General features: G+C 38.5%; 1 protein-coding gene across 2 annotated transcripts in view; it reads left to right on the forward strand.

Moving 5' to 3' along the window:
• The window catches only part of foxo1 (forkhead box O1), a 37,804-nt gene extending 12,864 nt beyond the window's left edge, over nt 1-24,940 (forward strand). Inside the window, exons 2-3 of one of the 2 annotated variants that reach the window (XM_031895898.1) lie at nt 17,064-18,369; nt 20,605-24,940. In XM_031895898.1, the coding sequence (XP_031751758.1) occupies nt 17,064-18,362 (1,299 nt within the window). In that variant the 3' untranslated portion in view covers nt 18,363-18,369; nt 20,605-24,940. 2 annotated transcript variants of the gene reach the window in all.
• The last annotated feature ends 2,090 nt before the right edge of the window (nt 24,941-27,030 follow it).

Here is a 27,030-nt window from a genome sequence, read left to right on the forward strand (position 1 = left end):
CTTAACCTTTCCTTCTCATTTAAGGTGGGCGATGTTGGGTTGAGCTGATTGTTTGGCCCAAGGGAGAAACAATTTGATTACAGCGACCGAGATACAGGCCATTGAGTCGGGGACTGCATCAATGAGGTGGGCCTTGTTTTTAAAAAAAAAAAAAAAAAAAAAAACCTGAACTGCCCTGATCAATATCTGTCTGATTTTAGCCCTGATTCAGTTAGGCCTGTCGGAGGGCCCCATAGACGGGCAGATGAGCTACCGAATCAGTCTGAAGGGACCAAATCGGCATCTTAAATCTGTCTGTGTATGGCCACCTTTAGACATAGTAAAGTCAAGTTTTGCTTGATTGTGCAGTCTCACCAGCCCAGGCAGTGAAATGTGGCAGCATGGCACTCAGTAGCACACTTTACTGGGCACTCTCCCAGTGGCTATGCCTTTCCTTCTGCTTTAAATACAGTCATCAGTTGGGATTATTTTGTATTACTGGAAATGTGTAACTGTGACTGAAGGACCTTGGCTGAAGGGGTGAAATATTGTTTAAGAAACTGCTAAAATATTACTTTCATTTCTATTAATACAATATAACAGAGCCAAGGTTTGTACTGTTCTTACTAGGCACTTGCAATGGTGTTTTTGCAGTCATATTCAAAACAAGCAGCTTCTAAAAGCACCAGAATATTGATCATAAAAGCATTACTGCCTGGAAATATTTTAACATTCGGTTTGATTGGCACCTAGGGTTTTTTTCTTTAATTTGGATCACCATAACTAAAGACAATACATTTAAACATTAAATAAAGACATTGACTAACACATGCATCTGCATTATTAAATGTATCAGATAAAAACAGTAGTAAATGTTCTAAAATTTGATCTACTGGGAATCACCAGTTCTAATTTTAGTAAATCAGACCCATAGGTTTGATGTTGAAGAAATGTACTATTTAGATTTTTTTTCTAGTCTATATCTTAGGTAGAAGCTGCAGACTCTGCCTGCATGCATAAATTTTGTACAATTAGACCTATGTTCTTTATTCTTAATAATATTAATAGTATAAAATATTATAGTGAAGGACCTTTTTTAAGTTGTCTACTTACTCATGTTGTAGATAAATACATAGTAATATAGAAAATGTGTGTAAAGTGCAGTAATTGATTAATGGCCTCACAATGTGACCTGGCTGTATGTTCTAAGAATGAAAATCACTTCATAATGAGATAAAAATATCATTAATACGTGTGAAATTAATTGCTAGTGTCTTTCCAATTCTGTTTAGCTTGCTGTGTAACTAATAACTTTGCAATTATAAGGAGCTTTATATCTGTGCATGGCAAAGCTAAACAGACAGTAATTACTCATCACTATAGTTATTATCCAATTATAATTGGTACTTTTCATCCCGCAGTGTTAGCAAATGCTGCTGTAAACGTTTGGGCTTATGCCCAAGAGACTTTTATCATGGAGAATTCTCTAATGCTGCCTTTTTGTGCATTGTATCCAAGTCTGCATACAGGTGATTTCCAGTATAAAGGAAACACATTAGTAAATGACGTGCAAAGTATATTGAAAGCAGGTTCATCCATGCAGTTATAATTCCTCCCATTATGCCCAGTGCAACCCCACATTGCATTGCCTGTGCGGAGGATATTTTTTATCCTCTGTCCATTTAAGCTTTGCTGTTTCATGTTTATCCTACTGCTGTGTAGGTATAACTGTCTCAGGGCTGACAAATAACCTTTGCTCCACTGTAGCAATCCATGAAATTCCATTTGCTGCTGTTTGGTTTTTATTTTATTTGGGCTTCACGTTTTTCCTGTTGGTTTGATTTGTGATAAAGGTGTGCTTGTTGCAACAGCAAATGTGTTTCTGGTTGGAGGGTCCAAGATACCTAGGGGGTTCAATAATAGACAGTTACATTTCTCTGCATGGCAAAGGGCAAAAATAAAACAAACTATATTTAAACCTTTGATAACTATGCCTGTAACAATCCTTTACAAGTGACTATAGAGCTGGGGAGTCCCTTCTGATGGATTCTATATTTTATTCTTTGATAACGTATACAGCTGCAAAACCTCTCTGACTTGCTTGGGCACAATTAAATAGTGTCATGATTATGTTTTTTGTCTCTGCTCCATGCTGGCCATATATGTTAAAATACTAGAAGAGTCTAACTTGTGCAGACTGATAGGGGCCCTATTAAATGTTGGTTAGCATAAATTGGCCCCATTCATGGGCTAATAGTTTTGCACTGCTTCCACTTTTATTTTAATTAATACTAAAGGGAGTTATTAAGAATTCACAAGTAAAATGTAATCCCTTTGCGTAACTGCATGTACCCTATAATAATTAAAAGAACAGTTACACTAAAGCTATAATTTATATAAACTGCTGTGTAGCTATGGGGGTAGCCCTTCCGACACAAGTTATATAGCAGATAAGTTCTAAAAAATTCAGTAGGTGTAGATTCTATGTATAGAACTAAATCTGTATTGTTCTACAGAGCTTCTCTGTTACTATGTACCATTTACCATTTAGCCCTATTTCAGACTGCCTCCATGGCTGCACAGCAACTTGTGTTTATATAAACTATAATAGTGTTTCTAAAGCAAACGCACAAACACAACGGTACATTATGTTTTAATTCCTTTAGCCGGTGGGATATCATATGCGGCGCCGCGATTTCCCGAAATCGCAGAAGTTTCCTCTCAAGGCAACTTCCGCGATTTCAGGAAATCTCTGTGCTGCATATGATATCCCACCGGCAATTTACATTCAAGTCGGTGGGATGTCATATCGGGGAGATTAGTCACCCACAACAAGGGAATCTCCCCATCTACCATGGCCCTTAAAGATGCATTAATGTTTTTGAGGTTTCTGTTCCTTTAAAGTCTTCCATTCATATGTATTTCTTGAGAAGTATAACATTTTGCTGCCCCTCTGAAGAGCACTTCAAGCGTAAATCCTTTAACATCCCATGAGACTGTGTAGTTTCGTGTATATCAGGGCTATAGTAACATCTTCATTGTAGCACCAGATAGGGCTTAAGTAAAAGCAGAGCATTGATCAGCATTGCCCCCATTCGTAGTAAAAGGCGCAAAGAGTGCCTAGGTGCAGCAACCCATAGCAACCAGTTAGATGTTTGCTTTTAAACTCATACTAAATTGTGCAAAACTACAAGTTCCACGCAGGATGCTTCACAGAGATTTGACTAATTTGGAGAACTGGGCAGCAAACTGACAAATTAGTATTTTCTGAAACCTCAAATAGTCTGATTTTATTTAAAAAAAAAAAAAAAAAAAAAAGCAGAAAAACTCTGCAAGTAAAAGCTGGCAAGTTTCTATAGAAGGCAATGGGAATTGTGTCAAGAGTTCAAGACTAAAGGTGGCCACACACGTGGCGATCTGACGATGTTTTGTGCGACCATCGGTCATACGAAACATTGTCAGATCCGCCACACACCGTCAGGGCTGAAACAGCAGATACCTCCTCTACCTCCTTCTGCCGATTTAGCCCTGACGGCAGATTTTGGTCAGGCGCCTTCTATGGCGCCCAATCAAAATTTTCTAACCTGGCCGATCGGCGAGTTGACCGATATCAGCAGCTTCCTGCGATATCGGTCGACTCGCCGACATGCCATACACGCACCGAATATCGTACGAAACGAGGTTTTGTACGATAGTATCGGTGCGTGTATGGCCAGCTTTAACCTCATTGAAAATTAATGACACAGTGCAATTCTTGCTTGCAACTTTTTTTTTTTTTTTTTACAACAAAATGCAAACCCAGTGATACAGTTTTGATTTTTTTTTTAACCTTTTTTAACAATAAAAAAACATGAGATATAAGAAGTCACTCAAGTTTTGTTCCTATTTATTTTAATTGCATTTTTGTTTTCCATACCTCAAATTTATGTATCTTCCTGCAGCATGGTAGTAGGGGCGTGTTTACTTCAGAAGGATTTGGGGGTTTTGTGGATAACAAATTGTGTTACTCTAGTCAGTGGCTCATTGGCAACTAAATCAAACAAAGCACTTACATAAAAAAGGGTATTTATGTAGTGAATGATAACCTAATTTTGCCTCTTTATAGGTCTCTGTGAAGGCTTCACCTTGAGTATGTGGTGCAGTTTTGGGCTCCAGTCATTAAGAAGGATATTAATGAGCTGGAGAAAGTGCAACTAAACTGATTTTTTTTTTTTCTGAAAATTTCCATACAAAAGCAGTTAGAAGTATGGTGTATTTGCACCTAGGCTTGATGCGCTGTTGGAAGAGAACTTACCTGCTGAAGTCACATGTTGAGCTGAACTGTAGTGAACTGGTGGTAATCTGTAGTAATAGCTGCACGTGACACGGGCTAACTGTGATGTAACTATTCATTTTGTGCCAGAGACAAAGGACCTTACTTATACTTTTTCCAACTTTGTATTTGCTAATGGAAATCTTAAGACCTAAATATACAATTATTTCCCTCTCGATTCTATGAAAGCGTCATTATGTCAGCATACGTTTCAGCTTTAGGTGTTCACTGCCGCTGTGGCCACAACCTTCCTTAACTCATAACAGAGTCTCCCTCTAGTGTGACCGTTTCCTTTCAAGAAATAGGATGTGACCTGACAGTGATCTTCAAACTTTAAGGTCCAACATGAGCTAGGGCGCCTTAGCTCAATAACAAGGTTACGGAAATATGAAATCATTGCTCTATCAGTCATTTAATGGTTCTTCCAAAAAAATGTAGGTTGGCAAATAAGTGTTCAGATCTCTCCCTCGCTGACTTTCATACCTGATTATGTCGGTATCTGGGGGACTAAATAGGCATTCTCCCTCAAAATGAAAGTGTTGGGGTACTGGAACAATTCTGAATAAAAGCTGTGCATGCTTTAGGTTCTCCCCGTCAGTTGGTATCTTTGGATTGTTGGCATGTATGTAACACCCAGAAGCTAAGTATGTAATGCCAAGGCCAAGCACAAACCTTTGCCAAAGGGCTGGCATATCTGGGTAGGGACTGATGTGTAGTGCATGATAGTTGTATTTAACTTCGACTGGAGAAATTGGCACCAGGGCTGAACACCATATGGAGCTCACAAGTGTATGCCCACCAGGGACGGTGACAGACTTAAAAACCCAAGGAACACTAAAGTGAAAGTTTTTATGGCTGTGCTAACGAGCCAGCTATAAACAGAGTTGCTCTTTGTATGCATGTGTCCTGGTCAGCTAAAATGTTCTAATTTAGCATGAACAGCAGTGATTGTGGCATTGTGCCCCCCTGGGTCTTTTTATTACTAATATTATCGTTATTATATCTTTATAGAACGCCAACATATTCTGCAGCAGATACATTAAACATACAAGAGAACATTCAAAACAACCAATACCAAAAGAGCTTATAATCAAAAAGAATGGATAAAGGCACATGGTGTGGTGGTGTGGAACTCAGTGTTGCCTTTAGCAGAATATAGTGCACCCTGAAGCTTTGCTTCTCTAAAGAAATGTGTTTTATGAGAAGGGGGCGCAGCATTTGTCTTTGATGCGCATATGTGAGGAGTTAATGAGAGAGGTGTTCAGGAGCAGGTCAGTATAGGAGTGTAACAAGCGGGTTGGTGAGTATCTAGTTTTGTTTAAAACGTCCCAAATGCAGCATTTTAGGTGAAAACGGCACTCCTTGTTCATTTTCAAGACCTGGTCACGGAAACCCAGTAACAACCGTGTTTAAGTTGTTATAAAGCAACCTGTGATTTGTGGTCTTCTGTTTTAAAACTGATCCTAGTGTTTGAAAGGCCTTATTTTTCTGGTAGAATTTTCAGCAGATTGTCCTCGGTTGCCCCCGGCAGAAGGGTGACAATGGCATGCTGATGTGTTTAGTATGATTCTGCTAAGCATGCACTCAGTACTGATAGAGGGCTTTGGAATTTTGTTCTGCAAAAACAGCAAGGTCAAGTAGAAATCAGATGGCACCAGATAATCGCCATTCTTCTAAACCTGTCCCATTACACGCGCCAGCTACACAAATAGGCAGTCGTTGTTGACATTGCCGTTCTGATCAATTCAATTATTTTCTTGGCCTGCGCGTGCACTTGTCCCCCCGCTAATTTTCCTTTAAACTGTTTGTGCCGTTTCTCTGTTTTTGAACTTGCGAGTTATTGTTTTTGAAGCCTGTTAGCGAAAACAGGCTCTAATTTATAAAATGGACTTCAGCAGGGGCTTTGTTAATCAAAAATAAGAGCACTAAAATGGAATGGCTTGGTTATTTTTACATTTTCCTGTAAAAACACCTCCTGTAACCGATCCACAATAAGCCATGATGTATTTCCTCCTCGAACGGGGAGAAATGGGCCATTTATTATTTCAGCTCTGACTCACCATGAACCTGCTGACATCAGGATGTTTTACACATAATCACAAGGAACAGGTTAGGGCAAAAACTTCAGTTGCCAGTCTAAGGATAACCTGCTTATTACTTACTAGCATTGCTTTGTTTTCTAGTCCTTGTTTTCAGCTGTCTGGGCTGTTTTGCTTCTCCCCTTCACCTTTTTATTTGCTAGGTTGTGCCAAACAGGCTTCTCATTTTACATCTTAAAAATATTTACCTTTTTTTTTTTTTTAAGTTCCGATAATTCGCTTTTAGCCGAAGGCTTAACTACAGCATTAAATTTACTGATGCTTAAGGGGAGATAAGTAAGTAGGGTTGAGGGCTTATTCATGGCTTTATTGGGGCTTTTCTATTTGGAGGCTTACACATTCTGCCCCTGGGCATTGTTCAGATGGAGGTAATAAACGGTGGATATAGTTTCTGTACTGCTGGGGATAGCACATCAAAACCTATCCAGTGGAAGTCGTTCCTGTCTGCTCATATATAGATTCACCTGTCGAATGAGTTTCTAAACCAAAAAAAGAAACTCTGTTTTTATTGTAATACATTTGTAGAATTGTTGTTAATATTATGATTCTAATGATTGTAGTGCTGACCTATTCCACAGCACAATGGTTTGCAGATAAGGGATCCCATGTCTATAGTCTGTTATCCTGAAAGCTCCAGATTACGGGAAGGCCATCTCCCATAGAGTCCATTTTAAGCAAATCATCCTAATTTTTAAAAATACAGTTTTTAAAATGTAAAAAAAGATTCTTTTCTCTGTAATAATAAAATGGGAAAAGTTTCAAATTAGGAAAAGGTCATCTCCCATAGACTCTATATATTCCTTTTTCTCAGTCATAATAATAAAATAAAATAGTTGTGGCAAAACAATCCTATTGGATTTAATTAATGTTTAAATGATTTTTTTTTTTTTAGCAGACGAGGTATGGAGATCCAAATTTCGGAAAGATCCTTTAGTTGGAAAGCGACAAGTCCCAAACATTCCAGACAGTAGATCCCATATACATTATTTACATCAGTCCCTTCCCCAGTGGAGCATATTCTATATTCTATTATTCTATTCTATATATATAATCTGCCTGTATGTTCCATGAGTATGGATTTTACTTGGCTAATACTACACTGTTTGTCGTGTGGGACAGCCGTAAACACTGACTTGACAAATGTTCAGATAACTCTCCGTTTAAAATAAATACAATTTTTGAATATGTTGTGTGCATTTGCACTATTTGCATGTAGGGACAGGCTGGCTTATTACAAATGAAATTGGGGGATCCAGAAGGATTCCCTGCAATTCTATTATATTTCCCCATTTAGCAGCACTTTCTTGGCACAAAACAGTTGTGTTCCTCAGTTCTTCAGACACATTCATTTTCAGTGGTTGTTAGTGCTCAGCAGCAGCTCCATGCGCTAACACCCATCCAGATCCTCAATCACTGATGCAAATCTCATGCAGTGAGAAAGGATTCAGCCAATTTATTTTCCTGTGCAATAAGTATTTTAGTCAGTTTTTAGTATTTTGCCTAAAATTGTTTATCTGTTTTCGGAGTAAGTGTGCAAGCCTGGAAATATAATGTATACTAAGGGGCACATTTACTAAGACACGAATCTGAACCGAATTGGAAAAATTCCGATTTGAAAACGAACATTTTGCGACTTTTTTGTTTTTTTTGGCGATTTTTTTCGGCGTCTTTACGTCTTTTCGGAAATTGTCGCGACTTTTTCGTTACCAATACGATTTGCGCGAAAAAACGCGAGTTTTTCGTAGCCATTCCGAAAGTTGCGCAAAATCTGGGTTTTTTTTCGTAGCGTTAAAACTTGCGTGAAAAGCTGCGCCTTTTTCGTAGCGTTAAAACTTAAAAGGTGCGCCGTTTCGCGCAAGTTTTAACGCTACGAAAAAATCGCAACTTTTTGCGCAAGTTGTAACGCTATGAAAAAAATCGCCAGATTTTGCGCAACTTTCTGAATGGCTACGAAAAACTCGCGTTTTTTCCGCACAAATCGTATTAGTAACGAAAAAATCGCAAAATACCGATCATTACGAAAAAAACGCAATCGGACGCATTCGGCCCGTTCGTGGGTTAGTAAATGTGCCCCTTAGTCTGCTCTTGAATACATTTGCATCGTTTATTGATAACTCAGTTGAAAACAACATGACAAAAGCAGAATGTGGGGGTTTATGTTGCGTGATATCAACCAATAAGCAAACAGAATGGACTGAAGTGAAGCAAATGAAGTGATGAACCTGCAAATATCCACATTAATTTTTGGTGCTTTAGCGGCATGCTAAACTGGTTAGTGTTCCGTACTACATAGGGACCATTTTACTTCCTGCTGCATTAAAGGCCAAATAAAGCAGCAAGGTATCTTGCCTGTTCACAGGTATTGGGGAGGCCGTGTATTTCGGGGCAGTATTTCTAACACCATAGTACCGCTGTACCTGTGGTGTTTTACAGCAGTGCACCTATATACTATATAATGTGAAAGCAGGTACTTTATCACATACAATTAATTTTAACTTGTTATTCATACAGTCACACTTTATCTCTCATGGTGTGAATAAAAATATTGGAACCCATAAGAGAGCTCCTCGAAATGTAAAGTTACCTTCTCCTCTCCAGCAGACGATTTTCCCTGGCCTTTCCTTCCAGCAACATTCAGCCTGTTTTCTTTAATATCAGGTCAGGATTATGTGTTTCAAAAAAAGTACAAAAGTACAAAGTTACCTGCTCTGTATATTTTGTACTGTTTGTGTTTCCTTAGTGGCTTGGCCTTGCATGGGACAAACCATCCAGAGGAGCTACGTCAGAGGGCATCGCCCCCGCAGGCTGCTGACATGTGTTGTTTATTAGCATCTCAAGTCATTCCTGACCTGTGAACATGTATAATGTGCACATCAGCCTTTTTTATTTTGTTTTGAAGAATTTTGAAGAATTTGTTGTTGTTTTTCAACAAATACATTTTAAGAGCTCTTTGAAGCTGAAATAAACTCTTTTAACCACAATGGCTCTAATATTGGCAATGGCTATATCAGCACCCCTAAATGTCACTGGTTCCTGTGCTAGTATCTGATATATGTTGTGATTATTCACTGTGCTTTTATAGCCACTATAAATTGTTGAGGCTATGACACGCTAGATATACTATTGATTTCAAAATAAGGTGGGGCAAATTTTGGCAAGCAAGTTGGCAGGAACAGCGGCAATTAATTACTTTCAGTTTTACTGGCTAATAATCCCATTTAGGCACAATCAGAGTACAGTGCAAAAGGCCAGATCAGGACAAGGATTCCCTTTGTTGTAATAAAAGCCTACAGATACGGTACAGTTTTAACATTTTTCTGTACAGAGGAATTTCTGTCAACCCACGTACAGTTCATCTCTTCACTACTGACAGTCATTAAACCTTTGTATTTTATTCTGTTTCAGCTTGAATGGCTGCTTGAATGGCAGCTTCTTTATATAATCTATAGTAGCCTTTCTGGTACACAACCTGTACCAGTACTATTTTAATTACTTTTAGACACTTTTTTAATTTTTTTTGGTGTTACTTTTCCTTAAGGGTGAAGACAAACAGAGCTACTAGTAGCAGCTGCTGGTCACTGATAATTGATCATTTACTGATAATTGTCTCTATGTGTGTTTTAGCAGGGCCATTGTCAGTATTGTCTATGGCAGAGTATTTTAGTAGCCATGACTAGTAGCTTTGTGTATCTTCACACCTAGGGTAATGTCCCATGGAGTGAGTTAGTTGCCTGGGATAGATGTCTGCTATTGCGGGTGACTAACCGCGTTACATAACCTTTCCACTGGCAACAAAGGCCTACGCATTGCTTCGGCTTTGCAAAGTAGCCTGCAGGAGGAAACTTTGCATTACTTTATGAAACTGAATTGATGTGTAGTCCTTTGCACTGGCGATCGGATCCGTTAGTCGCCCACGGTAGCAGAGGTCTAGCGTAGGCAACTCACTCGCTCCGTGGGACATTAGCCTTATAGGTACCTTTTAAATCCAAGTCAAATATCTTTGTTTGGCCCCTGCTGCCAACCCAAGAAATTTGTGATCATTGAACCGTCAAGCAGGTGAACTTGAATAAAATGGTAGAGAATAAAGAAATGATCTTGGTCATCTGAAGTAGATATGAGGCAACCATTTTAGCCACTGTAGTGGCTAAACTGCAATTACAGAATGGGGAACATCACAAGAAAAAAGTGTTCTCTAAAGATGCCACATTTTTATTAGACAGTCACAATATTTAATATAGTAAAAAGTTGAATAAAAACATTTAAAAATTTTCTCTGAGATGTTTCAGTCAAAAGTTCTAGCAGCTGAAAGATCCGACTGCGGGATATACTGCTTTTGTCCATTTATTTAAATAGACCTGTCCAGATTGAGACACTTTTTGTTTGTAACACGTTCTTGAAAAATAAATTCCATGATCAGGTTGTTCTGAACACAAAGCCAATACTGACTGTTCTCTAAACTAGGGACGATCGCCCTTGGAGCAGCAAGCTGATGGCAATGAATGGCATTCATCCTATGGTGTGCAGTGTAATGCACAATAATTATATCATAGCTAATGTTGTACTTACATACCTTAGGGTGGGAACAAGGAGTATGCCGCCTCCATGCTGTATATGTAGATTACAGGTCACTCCTACAGGGATGAAATACAATTTGTTTCTAGAAAATAGTCATTTAAAAAGAGGAAACCAAGTCCTGGAGGAGGTGATGTGTGTAACAGCACATAATTATAAAGCTATGAATGTATTCATCCTTGGACCCTAGGGTTAGATTTCCACTAAAGTGTAAATGATACTACTGGATGCTAAAGGGGTTTAGCAGCGTTAATTGAAAGTAAATCTTCATTATTAACCTTACTGTATGCTAAACTGCATGCTTCTAATTAATGTTCTTCAGCCAAGAACACATTCAGCAGTCAGCTTCACGGAGCAGCAGAATGACTTACTAAACATGGGCCAACAAAACAATGAAACAATAACGGGTTTCCAGAAACGCATAATGGAAAATTACATTTTAGTAGTTGTACCCCTAGGGCCACGTTTTCTTCTAATGAAACGAAAAAAAATGCTTTTTACAGTGTTCAGGCTAACAGGAAACATATCACTATAAACCGGACATTCCTATGTAGAGCTGTATGCGTGGCTTATTGTCAGTATGAAATCTGTACTACTATATAGATCTTATACACATTTGGCTTTTCATTTATTCCCCCCTTCATATTTCAGATTACATTTTTACATGTTCTCTTCTTCTTCTCACTTAAAATAGAATTACATTAGGGAAACACCAGTAAGCACCAATATTTCCTTTTTAATGGGAAGGAATTTTAGGCATCTTTTGTTGCTGCAAAATAAGGTAGAAATAGCAAAAGCGGCCACAACATATAGTAATAGGGTCATAATTAAAGGGATGGAGCAGTACTGGAATTCTGGCGTCATTATGGACTCAATCAGCGATTCCCTTGAGGCAGTTTTGCTGTGCCTACTGCAGTTGCATTATATCTGGTGTTCAGTGTTGTGCCACCTATTCTTTTGGTGCTACTGTGCTGTGGCGATTTGATTCAGGGCACCACGGAAACCCTTGAGCTACCGCCTGGTCGGTAGGTGGTAGCGGCCCTAGGGTTCCCCTGTGTCAGTAGGTGCAGTAGCAGCTGATTTGGAGTGGAGAGAAAGAAGGACTGAGTGGTGCCAAGCTCAACTCTGCGAAAGTGCAAGGAGCACATTTTGACGCAATACCTTTTAGGGCTCTGGCACACGGGGAGATTAGTCGCCCGCGGCAAAACATGTAAGTCGCCGGCGGGGCGATTTGCGCGAAATTGCGCCGCCGCGTCTGCCATCCCGCCGGCGACTTACATGTTCGCCGGTGGGATGGCAGGGGTAGGCAACTCGGGGAGATTAGTCGCCCGCGAACAGGGAGTTTTGCCGCGGGCGACTAATCTCCCCGTGTGCCAGAGCCCTTAATGAAGGTGTAGTTGTGTTCACTGTGGGGAGAAAAGCAAGTTGCCCACAGCGCTTGCAGACACAAATAACCCCGTGTATCTCCTCTACTAGGACAGCAAGTTATTCAGGGACTGGTGAAGACCAGTTAAGTGTAAATGTGACGGTGATATATAAATAAAGACCAACAGATCACACAATATTAGACCAATAAAGGTGGCCATACACACTAAGATCTGATCTCTGACCTGTTTTAGTAGAGAAGGTGTTGAATGTAAACAACCATTAGATTGCGTTCTTTGTTTTTCACGTATATGTTACCATGTAACAGCCCTATAAAGGAATGCTAATCCAATCCAGTAATCTCACACTTTTCTTTAGCATACTGCTTGCTTTTAATTAATATAGAATTTACTATAATCTTATTTAGCTTAATTACTACAGAGCCAACAATCTAATACTAAGGGATGATCTAACATGCCTTTTTTTATTTTGTAAATAGTACTAATGGCTACATGAAAGAGCTCTTGTTTTGCATGTAACAATGCCAGTGTCACATCTGAGCTGACTGTATGATCCCGTGCATGGTTTATAATTAGTGTTTACCCCCGGGCAGCTCATTCACTTAGCTACTCTTGCCTACTTCCAGTACTAAGGGCTGGGTGAAAGCTATTCCCGGGTACTTTCAGTACATAAGGTCTAGTGGGCAGCATATATATTGGTCTGCTCTTTGTAGCAAATTAAAATATTGATTTTTAGATAAGCGTTCTGTTTTTTATGGATGTTTATAGTTTTATAAACCTGGAATATTGCTACACAGCAGACTCCACTCCTTTTTAAGAGGAAAAACGTTAGAAGATCAAAAGCAAATATTGGTTACACATTTTCAAACTGAACTCAACCAGTCAGAGCTAACTGCAGACTGGTTGCATCTGGACTGGGGCATATTTGCTCCATGTTATTATATTGCCCCACTTGTAATGGCAAAGTTGTATCCACTCTGGATAAATATGGCATAATATATTAATAATGTAGTTGTACATTCAGAAAGCAGACTTTTACACTGCACACAGCATTTTAATCATTTGTTTCTTTATTGAACTTGGTATGGAGTAGTTAACACATGATTTCTCGACGCCTTTCTGCATGCTCGTTTCTGTTTTTCACAAGTGCTCCGAATAAGCAGAGCATTATATCGACCCATATCACTGGACTCTTGGCTCTAGCGGATTTCATAATATTTGCTTCAGAAAATATAGGTTGAGTGTCCAAAAGTGAAAGCGCGTGGGATTTTTTTTAGAAAATATTGACTACCCCTTTGTACAGCTAGCTCAGCAGTTCTTTATTATTGCTGTTTCATTCCAGGTACATAACAGCCAGGCTACATCTGAATGGGCAAATCTTCACCCAGTTTGTCAGCATGTATTAGTAGTATTAGAATGTCAGTCTGACTCAAGTTGACCAGTGCATCTACTGCCCATAACATAATTTTGAAAATACGGGCATTTTCTTTGTGATTCTGAGATTTTTGGGGCTGAAATAGGCAGGGACTATTTTTTTTGTGGTGGTGATTTTGCATTTGTGGAAGTAATAGTAGGAGCATAGGCGCATATAAATGGGCATTCTTCAACTGTTAGTCAGTCATCTTGTTTCTTATGTGAACCTTCCTTTAGTAAATATGCTGCTTCCTGTGATGCAGGGATTTCCTGTAAGGCAGTGACTTTAATGTAACTCCGAACAATTGGACCTGAAGCTGCCTTCATGCTTCTCGCTCGTATACTTGTGTGGTCCTGTTTGGTTTCAAGGCTAATTGCCCTTGGTAAATACAAAATATCAATTTATCCATCTGTACTTAAAAGGTGCATTAACATCTATTACCCTACTTTTTTTAATATCATTATATCTCTGTTTTTTTCATGCTTAAAAAGCACTTCAGAGTCATGCCTTAGCTGTATCAATGCACTTAAAGGAATACTGTCATGAAAACAGTTAAATGAGCTTCACCTGCAGAATCCTGCATTGATATCCGTTTTTCAAAAACACAAACAGATTTCCCTCCCAGCAGCCGATCAGCAGAACAATAGGAAGGGAGCAAGATAGCAGCTCCCAGTAGGTATCAGAATAGCACTCAATACTAAGAAATCCAAGTCCGGCTTGGGACTCCTCCAGTTACATGGGAGTAGGAGAAACAATAGGTTACCTGAAAGCAGTTCTAATGTTTAGCGCTGGCTCCTTCTGAAAGCTCAGACTCAGGCACAATGCACTGAGATGGCGCCTACACACCAATATTACAGCTAAAAATACATTTGTTGGTTTAAGAATAGAATTCTAAATGGCAGAGTGAATTATTTGCTATGTAAACAGTGTCATTTAGAAATAAATAGTATACCATAAAATCATGAAAGTATGCCTTTAACTTGCTGAACCTTATCTTTGCAGTCTAGAGTTTGGAGTCCAAAAGCCTAAGCCAGTGCTGTCCAGCTTATTACATGTAGTGGGAATAGTGTCATACAGTGATGTCTATTGAGCCTTTGAGCAGACTGGGGTCCATATATTCTTTGGAGGGGCCACATCCATTCTGTAGGCTTCCTATTGGGCAGCCCTACTCTAAGTTACTTAATAGCACAATTGTAGGCTCAATTCTTTCGTCTCATTGCTTTTTCTCAGCTGGATGATTTGGGAGAGTTGCCCCTAGGCCTGTGACACATGGGGCATATTTTCTGCCAGCATTTTCAGGTGGCAGAGAAGTTCCTGTGTAATCTGTCACTTACATCTCTGGCCATAGAAAATTATCGGTATATCAGCCATTCAGACATAGTTCCAAGAACATATAGAACAGCAACAGCATAATTGATGGGGTTTAAGGTGCATCTGGGACACCCCAAGTCTTGTCCTGGCTGGGTTTTGGGCTAAGCCCCCTCAGAGGGGCAACCATTGCGGATTGTGGTTGGATGTGGGTTAGACTGGGAAAGTACACTCTTCCTAATGCACATGTAGAAATAGCATATATAGTGGAAAGATGTGGGTAGGAGTCCTAGTATGACACTATTTTGTGGGTTGAGTTTCTGCTGACCTACACATCACTGGTGGCTACAGAATGACTCCAGTCTTGTTTGCTTAACAATATTTAGACATTGTAAATTTGATCTGAATGAAATATAGTGAGATGTGTGTATGTAAATAATTGTGCATATGGCACAGGGAAGAGATAGCTGAGAACTAAATTACAATGGTGATGTCATCTGCCTGTTGAGCAGGAAGGGTGGGATTTTGGTGGTTTTGAGTGTTGTCTTGTTCTTATTTGCCATCTGTACAGGTTTGTTTTAAACGCGTGTCAGGTAAAACCACAAGTATAATCCTATGTAGAGATTTTCATGATGACTCAACTCTATGCTAGACTACATTTACCTTCTCTCCTAACAGTTTACTTGCTTCATTTTGGCTTTATTGCCCCAGTATCTAGCAGAGGTGCCTAGTCGTACCGTATTTAAGAGATACTGACACCACAAATGAAACCTTTTTTTACATCTTTCATAACATTGTCTTTGCATGCTATTTATAATTTTGCCATAAAAGTATTTGTCCAATGCTGTTACATTACCCATCTGATTCCCCATGTTACCCTATGAGGGGGCTGCCATATTTGTGCAGCAGGAGGCCGTTAGCATTAGAAGCTGTAACTGACAGGCTGAGAAGGGACAGTCAGGTTGGCAAAACAGTCAGATTTAGGGACTTCAAGTACCAATTACTAACAAAAGCAGCCCTATTGTCAAAAAATGCTTAACATGACATATAGGGAACTTTTTATGTAGATTCATATTTTTTAAAAAGTAGTTTTTTTTTCATGTCAGTATCACTTTAAGACTTAAAGATGGCCTTGCAGGGCTCCACAAGGTTTTTTTTTTGTGCTGTAGTTGTGATTTGGACAATAATCTAAAATACTATATGATAAAAATTAGTAAACTGTTTCAAGTTTTCTTGCATGAAATACATTCCTTTGTTTAATTTTCAAAAACACTAGCTTTCCAAGTTTTTTTTTTTCATTTTTTGCCTTATTATAAGGCAAAGGCCCAGTGGAATTTTGAGGTTAAAATGTTGATTTGTACTTTTTGTCCTGATTTGTGCTTGATATATCAGTCGGTGTTTTGGATTTATGGCTCTGAATTACAAGGCTGCATCTATGCCATTAAACAAGATTTATTGGGCACAGGGTAATACAAGGGTAATTGTCACCACCCTGCCATAAAGCTTGCCAACATCTTCTCTTTTCGGAAGGCTTTCCCGACAAACTTGTTGCACACCGCATGATTCAAGGTGGTTTTTATTCCAAGCAGCAGCGCATTCCGTTTCTGCTACTGTACTGCTTCCTGGTGTTCCTGTATCACTGCATGCATTGATCCTGCACTGCCTTTGAAATAACCCCTTTTAAATAATATGAATATATAATATAATTAAGAAAAATTACATAAATGAATGGATTTTAGTTCAGTAAAGCTCTTATGTATCTAAATGATACCTTTGGTTAACCTAATGTTATACCAGAAAACTTGCCAGTGTTTTTGTTTTCTTCTACTTTACATAGTAGAGTTGCTTAAATCTCTAATTTTACTAAATTCTTTCTAGATCATATATGGTCACAGAATTTTTTTTTTATATACTTTACATAATACTATAACCTATAATACATATAATTATAGAATTCTACTGAACTATCTATTTTCTTTGTCTTTATCTTGCAGAATTCCATTCGCCATAATCTATCCCTGCACAGTAAATTTGTGAGAGTACAAAATGAAGGAACTGGTAAAAGCTCTTGGTGGATCCTCAACCCTGAAGGAGGGAAAAATGGTAAATCCCCTAGAAGAAGAGCCGCTTCTATGGACAACAACAGCAAATTTGCCAAAAGCAGGGGAAGAGCTGCCAAGAAAAAGGCAACAATGCAGTCTAGCCAAGATGGAAGTAGTGATAGCCCTGGATCACAATTTTCTAAATGGCCTGGAAGCCCTAGCTCACAGAGCAATGATGACTTTGAAGCATGGAGCACATTTCGACCTAGAACAAGTTCCAATGCAAGCACAATCAGTGGGAGACTCTCTCCGATTATGCCAGAACAGGATGATCTTGGAGATGCTGATGTACATAATCTGGTGTATCCTCCATCAGCAACCAAGCTGACTTCTACTTTGCCAAGCCTCTCAGAAATGGGAAATTCAGAAAATATGGAGAACCTTTTGGACAACCTAAACCTTCTCTCACCAAACACGTCAACACAGTCCTCTCCTGCTTCAATGATGCAGCAAAGTGGTTATTTATTTACATCACCAAACACAAGTCTGGGTTCCCCCAACTCTGAATACAGGAAATATAGTTATGCTCAAACAGGCATGAACCCGGTTTCACAGATGCCTATGCAAACGGTTCCAGAGAATAAGTCAGGCTACAGAGCTGTTGGCCAATATCCTGTTCCTGCTGGACTTCTTAAGGAACTTCTCACATCAGATTCACCCCCACATAATGATATTTTAACGCCAGTAGATTCCGCTGTTTCACAAGCCAACAGCAGAGTGCTGGCACAGAATTCATTAATGGCACCCAGTTCAGTAATGCCAACATATGGCAGTCAGCCGACTCACAATAAAATGAGCAGCCATCCCCACTCACATCAACCTCCTCCTAATCACCCATCAGTCAATGGTCGTACCATGACACACAACTCTGGCATTAACCGCTTATCTACAGTGAAAACTTCAGTACAAGTGCCTATGCCTCAACCCATTCAAATGACAAGCATGGGTTCTTATCCAGTAAATAGCTGTAATGGCTACGGAAGAGTTGGCATTGTGTCCATTCACCAAGAGATCCTTCCCAGTGACTTGGATGACATGTTTATTGAAAGCTTGGACTGTGATATGGAGTCGATTATTCGGAATGACCTCATGGAAGACGGAGAAGCAGATTTTAACTTTGATAGCATATTACCTAACCAAAGTTTTCCTCACAGTGTAACAACAACCACACACAGCTGGGTATCTGGGTAAATGGTAAGTATTCTCAAAGTACAACACTTTAAGGTTTATGAACTAAAATTGGTAGGCATCTTACTGTATTCCCTTTAATCAGCCATAATTGTGGGGGGAAAACTTGGAGCTTCTAAAAACATTTTAATACAACAACAAAAATATATATTTTTCAGAACAACAAGAAAAGAGTTCTAACTAGTCTGAGCTGTTCATTTTTGACTGTATATGCTTATAAAATAACTACTGTACCATACATATGAGACATAGTAATTACAATACTTCTAAACAGTGATTTTAGTTAAATTTTTTTTTGTTGATTTAATTAAACTCCTTTATTTCTCACATTTTCTATGCAATAAGCAATCATAGACCCTTTGTTTGTGGAACAAAATAAAGGGCTATAAAATAAAACCAAATTGGAAATATTCTAAGTGTATTAGAATATACATACAATAGTAACCATAAGTAGGAAATGCTTACTGCTTAGTTTTATACTGTACTTTTGCTAAGGGATATTTTTTAAGAATTTAATATACATTTCAATTAGGAAATAGACATTTAGGGGAATCTTATAGTGCCAATTATGTTGTTCCAAAACCATTGAGACTGGGCTTTCCTATCAACCTGACCCTCATACATTTTCTAAGTCCAAAAAAATGTGTTTTGGTAACTACATTGGTCAGTTATGGTTGCATAAGTAAAATGTGCCTTTGTATGTTGGAAAGTTGTTTAGACAAACAGTTTATATGGTTCAATTCATTCGTTTATTGTGAGAGTTTGTGTTATGCTATTATAAAGATACTTTTTCCCTGTTATTATTCTAGAATACTCTGTGTAGTAGAAACTTGGGCATCATCATTTATGTCCACAAGCGCAGTTATGGTCCCCACAATTTCACTCGGCCGAATGTTAAAGCACATTCAATGAAGGAACTTGCATCAATATGTGCTTCTGGCTCTGCTCAGTTGCTGCTCAGCCCTTCCCTCATTCTGTTCCAAACTGGGAGCTGCTGTACCTGTTGACACATGGGAACCCATTTGCTACTGCCACCTCCTGACCAGGCTCCTGAGTTTCCTTAGTGCCCCGTTTCAATCACCACTGACAGAATAGGGGGCACACATCACTCGAATACCAAACACTGCAAATTATGGTGGCTAGTACCAGAAATAATGCCAAACAGACTTGAAAATATTTGTGCCTGATATGCAATGAATCACAAATACAATTACGTCTATTTTGGTGAATTGGACACAATTGTGTCAAGAGATTCACTCCTTTGTGACTGCAATGACACCAGAAGAAAAAAGGAAAAAAACATGGCCATTGTGCTCAAAATTGCACTAACTGCACTTGCGGATGTAAATAAGCCCTGTCTAATATTACCCTGTTCTTCTGAAAACTCACTAGTATAGCTAAACGACTATATATAGCTGTAGGCACTGGGCTATAGGACCAACTTTGCCTAGCAAATGATAATAGATAAAACCCAATGGTGGACACAGAGCGGTTAAATGCCATTCATGGCTCTCTACACATTTAAAGGAAGAAAGCTTCTCTTATACAAAATAATAATACTATTTCTACCAATAAATATCTTATTTTTAGTTCCAGGACTAATATATAAAGTTAATAAATTTATGTTCACTTTTTGGTAATATTCGTCCTTTACAATCTTTCGGCATATGGAGATAAGTAAATTAATACTGTTATGAAATGTATCTAGTGGCAAGAATTGCATAGTTCTGTTAGCCAAGCGATACAGACTCCCTAGTCCAAATCAGTTCTAGGCCTATGGCACATAACGTCTCTTGGGGCAGCAGATTCTTTGCTTTTAAAAGCAAGGAGATGCTTAGTATCTTAAAATCTATCAGTTTGGTGTATATAATTATATATTATGATATACATGTTAATGTAATTCACAAAACCCATGAGTACCATGCAGAATACATCCTTGTATTGTGATGTAATCATGTGCCACATGATCCACAAAAACTTGTGTTCCTCAAACTCCATGAACTTCCAGTACCTTTATATATTTTTCTGCAGAGGATCCATAATTGTTTATTTACTTACTATCACTCATGCACCATGTGGCGGCTCCAGATGATGGGTGTGCATTCTGCATGTTCTTCAGTGGGAAGCTAGAGATAATACTCCCTCTACAGAGAGTTTAGCAGACAAGTTTGAGTTTTTTTACACATGCACATTGTTTATAATGTAAAAGTTGCCCTGATGCATCCTTTTATTCTTTTGCATGTAGGTGTTCACAAAGACCCTAAAGAGAAGAGAGGAAGAAATGGCCAAAGAAGTCCTGTTCCCTTCTCCAGTCACTTTTTAAAAGAACTGTATATATTTTTTGTTCCGAATTTGACAGAGAAATGGAATTTTCTTAACGGATCTTTGACCAGAACACGCAGGTTTCGTGCTGCTCTTGGACCTCTTATCACTATAAAGTGCCAAACTGACTAGAACATGTAATGAATACATGGCCGCCACCATATTCTGCTGTGTGGGTGCGTGGGCAGCAGAGAATCTAAGGGATGAATGCGCGGCGCTTCATCGTGCTCCAGGTGCTTGCATTGGGTTTGCCGTTCAACAAAAGGGTTTCAAGTAAAATCTGCAGAGCAAGATACATTTCTGATGCTTCATAAATACACCCGAAAATAACATTCTATCTGCCACAAAGTGGCAGTTCAGCTTTCAAGAACTACATTATCTCCCACAAATGTATTAATGCTACCCGCTGCTTTCCTAATCACTGAATCCTTATTATTTAGCCACAAGATTGATGTTTTATTAGCTCGGTAATTATTTCCCAGCTGAGAATGCATACAAACATGGTGAGCATTTCCCATGCGTTCTATTGCATTCAGTATGGAGCAGTTGGAATACTCAAGTTTTGATCCACAGCAAGTCTTTTAAATCATGATTTTAGGATTTCTTACTGAATCATCATAAAGGATTTCACATATTGTGTTGCTTTTCTGTAGATCCAGTAAGAAGAGTGTCAGACGCAGATGTTTGAGTGATACCTTTCAGTGCCAAGCATACCCTCAGTGCTCAAAATGATTTACATAGAAATCAAATGCAAAGAAAGAAAAATAGATGTAAAAAATGGCATATACTTTTTATTATATGTATAATGTTTTTAAGCCATTTCTTGTTGATCTGTTTGATGTGGTATCCTCTATCATGATTACAAATTTAATCTCATAAACTTGTATCTGCACTGTACCATATTTCCTTTTTATGTAATACAGGTATAGGATCGGTTATCCAGACATCATGTGACCCTGGTATTCTGGAGATGGGGTCATGTAGAGCTATATTAGTTACAGTCAAGCACAAGGTACTGTCTTATTACAGAAAAAAAAAACAAATTGGGCAAAAAGGAAGAGTTGTTTAAGTAGGACTCTATAGGGAAATGACTGCCATATTGTGGAGCTTTCTGGATAATGGGTATTCCCAGTAATATATCCCACTCCTCTATATAGAAGTTTGGTCCTGGATTTGGGTGCTTTTTTAAGATTAAATAAAAAAAATGATGGGTTAAAAATGGAGAAAACTATGTAAATAATCAAATGTTTCTTCATTTTGCAATAAAAGGGGTGTTTACCTTTATCTATTTGATCTCCATTTTTATAAGTTAAGCGTACCCAAGATATCTACCTCTACAGCCGCTCTCTGGTCCTGCACTTTCCCTGATTCCATGCTCCTCTGTGTTTCTGAGCGCTACTGCGTTTGCCCTACCAGTCTGGTTAATTGGCATGGCATTGATCCAAGTGGCTGAATCATACCAGGCAACTGTATTGAAGATTTACGGGGTAACCTGACTGGTAATTGTGTGGTGTCACAAGCTGGGGGTCAGGCAAACTCCCCGCTCAGGGGCTGTCGGGGAAAGTGCAGCAAAGAGCAGCTACAGAGAGAGATCGTATAATCACTTCACATTTTAAAACAAAGATTGATATAGAAAAACGTTTGCAGTGATGCTCGCTTTTAATATTTGGACATATGTCCAAAGATAGACATCCCTTTTTAATTTTCTTTTCTTTTTGACATATGCATCTGCATATAGCTTCTATACAGTTATCCACAGATACCGTAAAGTGTTTAAAATGCTTTATTAGCCTGTATAACGCTTGCCCCTCCCCCCGCGGCACAGGGGATCCCAAGTGCTTTGTATACTTGTTATTTCCAGATTTTCTAACAGTTGGAAGTGAATGTTGTATTTATTTTCTGGTGGTCCCACAGTTTATTACAGATGCTGGTCTCAAACTCCAGTTTACATTTCAATATCGTATTTATCTACCATTTCATTTGTATTTAAATGACATGTCGCATCTGCATTCCTGGCTTAAAGCTCAAACTGGAATGGCCTTTTAAATGATAGTACTTGTCATCTGCTTACATTGGCTTTTCATTGTCGGATGATAAATTGGCTGAGATTGCTGTTCGGATTGTTATTTTCTGCTTTTTGCTTTACTGTTTTTGAAGTATAAGTTTGTTTTGTTATTCAACAAAAAAAAATCTGCGAAAGCGTTCATTTGCCCATTATTTAAAAACAGAATTGGAAACCATTGCCGGGCAACCATGGTAAATACATTATTCAATGAATTAGACACAGGCCTGTGTCCCGTGCGTTAGACTTGCAGCACAGTAGGATATTGTGAGACAAACTTGGCATGTTCTCAGCTTTTCTACTAGGTTACTGAAATAATTGTGCTTCATGGGCCAATGACAAAGGCATTTCATACAACTAGAAGTTATAAGTGCAGCCATTTTGTTGTTCAGACATTATTATATTTTACAAGTGCTCTTACTGACAGGGAACCTGAATGGTATTAATGGTTAGCCCTACAGTGGCAAGGCTACACGTCTCTGCTCCTTTCATGTACAAGTCAGTCGCAATTGTCTCTTTACAACTTTATTTCCCCAGTTTATTAAAATGTCTTGAGTTTTCAGCCTCATTGAAAATAAATGGGACAATGTGATTTTTCCTTGAAAAAAATGCGACTGCGAACGTTGTCATGTTTTTTCTCTAAGGTAGTGCTTGAGGAAAAAACGGATTTCTTTGTCCTGAAAAATTAGTTATTATGCCTCCCCAAGTCCCACAGAGTATGTAAAATGGCTCTACCTATGGCACAGCAGTATTTTAAAGATACCTACCATCCCCCCCACTGGGAGCACCATTCATTGTTCCAAGCTAAAAAAACAGGGCTCATCCTCTGTAGAGTTGATGAAATTGTGTCAGGACTTGCATTAATACCATGGCTATATACTGGCCCTGTAGGTGCTGTATTGTCTCCACAGTAGTTCTGCTCATTTCTGTCTGAAAACACCTCTCGCTTTATTAGCAGTTCTGCTCGGAAGTGATTCATTGGATCCATTTCTTTTTGCTCAGTAGGATTTCTTCTGCCAGTATGTAACAAACTCCGATTCTGACAAATGCTTTATGTCCTGTTCATCATGTTCCTTTAATATATTTCAAAGATTTGTTCTCCCTTGTACGGTTCCAGTAGGACCGCCACCGAGTTTCTCTTGGTTCATTCACAATAGAGATCTCCCACATACAGCAACGTGTCCAGTATATGTTGACAATTATTGTAAAGGTTTTTGCATTTTTATTGCATTGTGCAGATAATTATTTCTATGCAGCTTTTTGCCCCTCAATCTATAGCTTTTTTTTATTGTGTTCTAGAACATTGAGATCATTTTAAGTGAAAATGTATTGTTTTGATACTGTATAAATTGTTTATATAGGCATATGTACATGCAGTTATTGTTCTGCTTCAGTAAGCTGTACAGCTGTAATATCTTTTATTTAATAGAATCTACCTACAAGAATCTTCTTCTTGACATGGCAAAATAACATGGCTTGTCTCAAGTTCATGGCAGCTTGTGGCCAAATAAGCTTGAATTGTACTATGAACACGGAGTTGGTATAAATGGGCGCCGTATGAGCAGGCCATGTACCTGCCTAAGAAGTAGGTATTCTGCGCTTAAAGCACAAGTTCTATGGACTTCAGAGATGCAGATTTACAACAGATCTAGCAATGACAAGTTGGTGGCACTGGTAGTTTCTCAAGACAAGATCTTGCTTATCGGCTTAAAGATGAATTCTATCTTCTGGTAACGGAGGGCAAGCTAAGGATCGGACCAATGTTGCGATTGTAAATAATGTGTTTGCACTTGTTAAACCACTGGAAATGGTATCAGTATTTTGTTTTTTCCCCACTGATATCATATTTTCGTTATGGCAAATTGATAAATTCCTTAATTTATGACTGATTTTTAATTAATCTTGTATTCTGTCTTAATTAGAAGCTATAAAGTGGGTCATGCAAGCACAGGAAATAAGTCATTCCTGCTCGTTTAACCAGCATTCACTCTCAACCACCAACACAATAAACCAGCAATACTGCTTCTTGGGCGCATGTAAAATAACTTGCTTTCTTTGTGAGTGCTGTCGCCGCAATGTAATGTTTCTGTACTAACAAATCATTCAGTATCTGCTGACAAGTGCCTGATGTACTTACAGACACAAGAACAATCTGTTGTATGAAGCCATAAATGTATATAAATTATGCTACCAATCACTTTGTCCTCTGCTTCGTTTTTTTACTTTTGTTTAAATGTATGGTTGGCATTTCTGTCTTTCTGCAAAGTAAATGGTGGAATAGGCTAGAGGTCCTATTGACGAGCTGCTGGCCCAGGGGTGCGGGGAAGGCCACTAGGTGAAGAAGAAAATATGAGATCAAGGGGAATGACTTTAAAGGAAGACTATACCCCTGAACAATATAGGTCTCTTTAAAAATATTCATACGATTTACGGTGCACACAAGCAAACCAAGGGCACACATACATGTTAGGTTGCATCAGCCAATTAATGGGGAAAGCTCTGCGTTTTACTCCCACACTTCCTGTTCCAGTTGCTGCATTATTTCCTGTCAGCTGATCTCTGAGGGAGCACACAGCCCATCACTAAATGGCGGCTCAAGGGAAAGGATGTAAAAGGGCAATATTTACCGATATGTATACGTTCCAGTTTGGTAAGATTATTTAATAGACCACTTAGTTTAGATCATATTATCTATTGGTGAAGCATTTATTCTGGGGGTATAGTTTTCCTTTAAGCGGTAGCTTCCAATATTGCCATGTCCCTCAAGCTGCCCATACATATACTGAGAGAAGCACTTACATTTGTTTGTTTGACAGATACCTATGTACATGTATAGGATCCATTATCTGAAATGCTTGGGACCTGGAGGTTTTCAGATAAGGAGTATATCCATAAGGTGGATCACCATACCTTAAGGGGCAGATTTATCAAATTGTGAGTTTAGAGCTTAATACAGGTATAGAACCCGTTATCCAGAATGCTCGGGACCAAGGGTATTCTGGATAAGGGGTCTTTCCGTAATTTGGATCTCCATACCTTAAGTCTGCTAAAAAAAAATCAATAAAACATTAATTAAACCCAACAGGATTGTTCTGCCCCCAATAAGAATTAATTATTTCTTAGTTGGGATCAAGTACAGGTACTGTTTTATTATTACAGAGAAAAGGGAATCATTTAACCATTAAATAAACCCAATAGGGCTGTTCTGCCCCCAATAAGAATTAATTATATCTTAGTTGGGATCAAGTACAGGTACTGTTTTATTATTACAGAGAAAAGGGAATCATTTAACCATTAAATAAACCCAATAGGGCTGTTCTGCCCCCAATAAGGGGTAATTATATCTTAGTTGGGATCAAGTACAGGTACTGTTTTATTATTACAGAGAAAAGGGGATCATTTAACCATTAAATAAACCCAATAGGGCTGTTCTGCCCCCAATAAGGGGTAATTATATCTTAGTTGGGATCAAGTACAGGTACTGTTTTATTATTACAGAGAAAAGGGAATCATTTAACCATTAAATAAACCCAATAGGGCTGTTCTGCCCCCAATAAGGGGTAATTATATCTTAGTTGGGATCAAGTACAGGTACTGTTTTATTATTACAGAGAAAAGGGAATCATTTAACCATTAAATAAACCCAATAGGGCTGTTCTGCCCCAATAAGGGGTAATTATATCTTAGTTGGGATCAAGTACAGGTACTGTTTTATTATTACAGAGAAAAGGGAATCATTTAACCATGAAATAAACCCAATAGGGCTGTTCTGCCCCCAATAAGGGGTAATTCTATCTTAGTTGGGATCAAGTACAGGTACCGTTTTATTATTACAGAGAAAAGGGAAACCAGTTTTAAAATTCTGAATTATTTGATTAAAATGGGGTCTATGGGAGACGGGCTTTCTGGATAACGGGTTTCCGGATAAGGGATCCCATACCTGTACGTAAAAACTCACCAGGTTCCATTTATACCTATGGGATTTTTAAAAGCGTATTTATCAATAGGTAAAAGTGAGAATTCGCCATTTGATAAATACGCTTCTAAAAAATCCCATAGGAAAGAACAGAGTGTGGGTAAGTTTTTATGTATGAAGAGCTAAATTCACATTTTGATAAATCTGCCCATTAGTCTGCTAACTAAACTAAACTAAAATAGAACTGTTTTGCCACCAATATGGAAACATGCAGCTTAGTTTCCATCAAGTACAAGGTACTGTTTTATTGCAGAGAAAAAGGAAATCATTGTTAAAAATTACAATCATTTGCTTCAAATAGAGATGGTCTT

Source organism: Xenopus tropicalis, chromosome 2 (assembly GCF_000004195.4).
Source record: "Xenopus tropicalis strain Nigerian chromosome 2, UCB_Xtro_10.0, whole genome shotgun sequence".
NCBI classification, from domain to species: Eukaryota; Metazoa; Chordata; class Amphibia; order Anura; family Pipidae; genus Xenopus; species Xenopus tropicalis.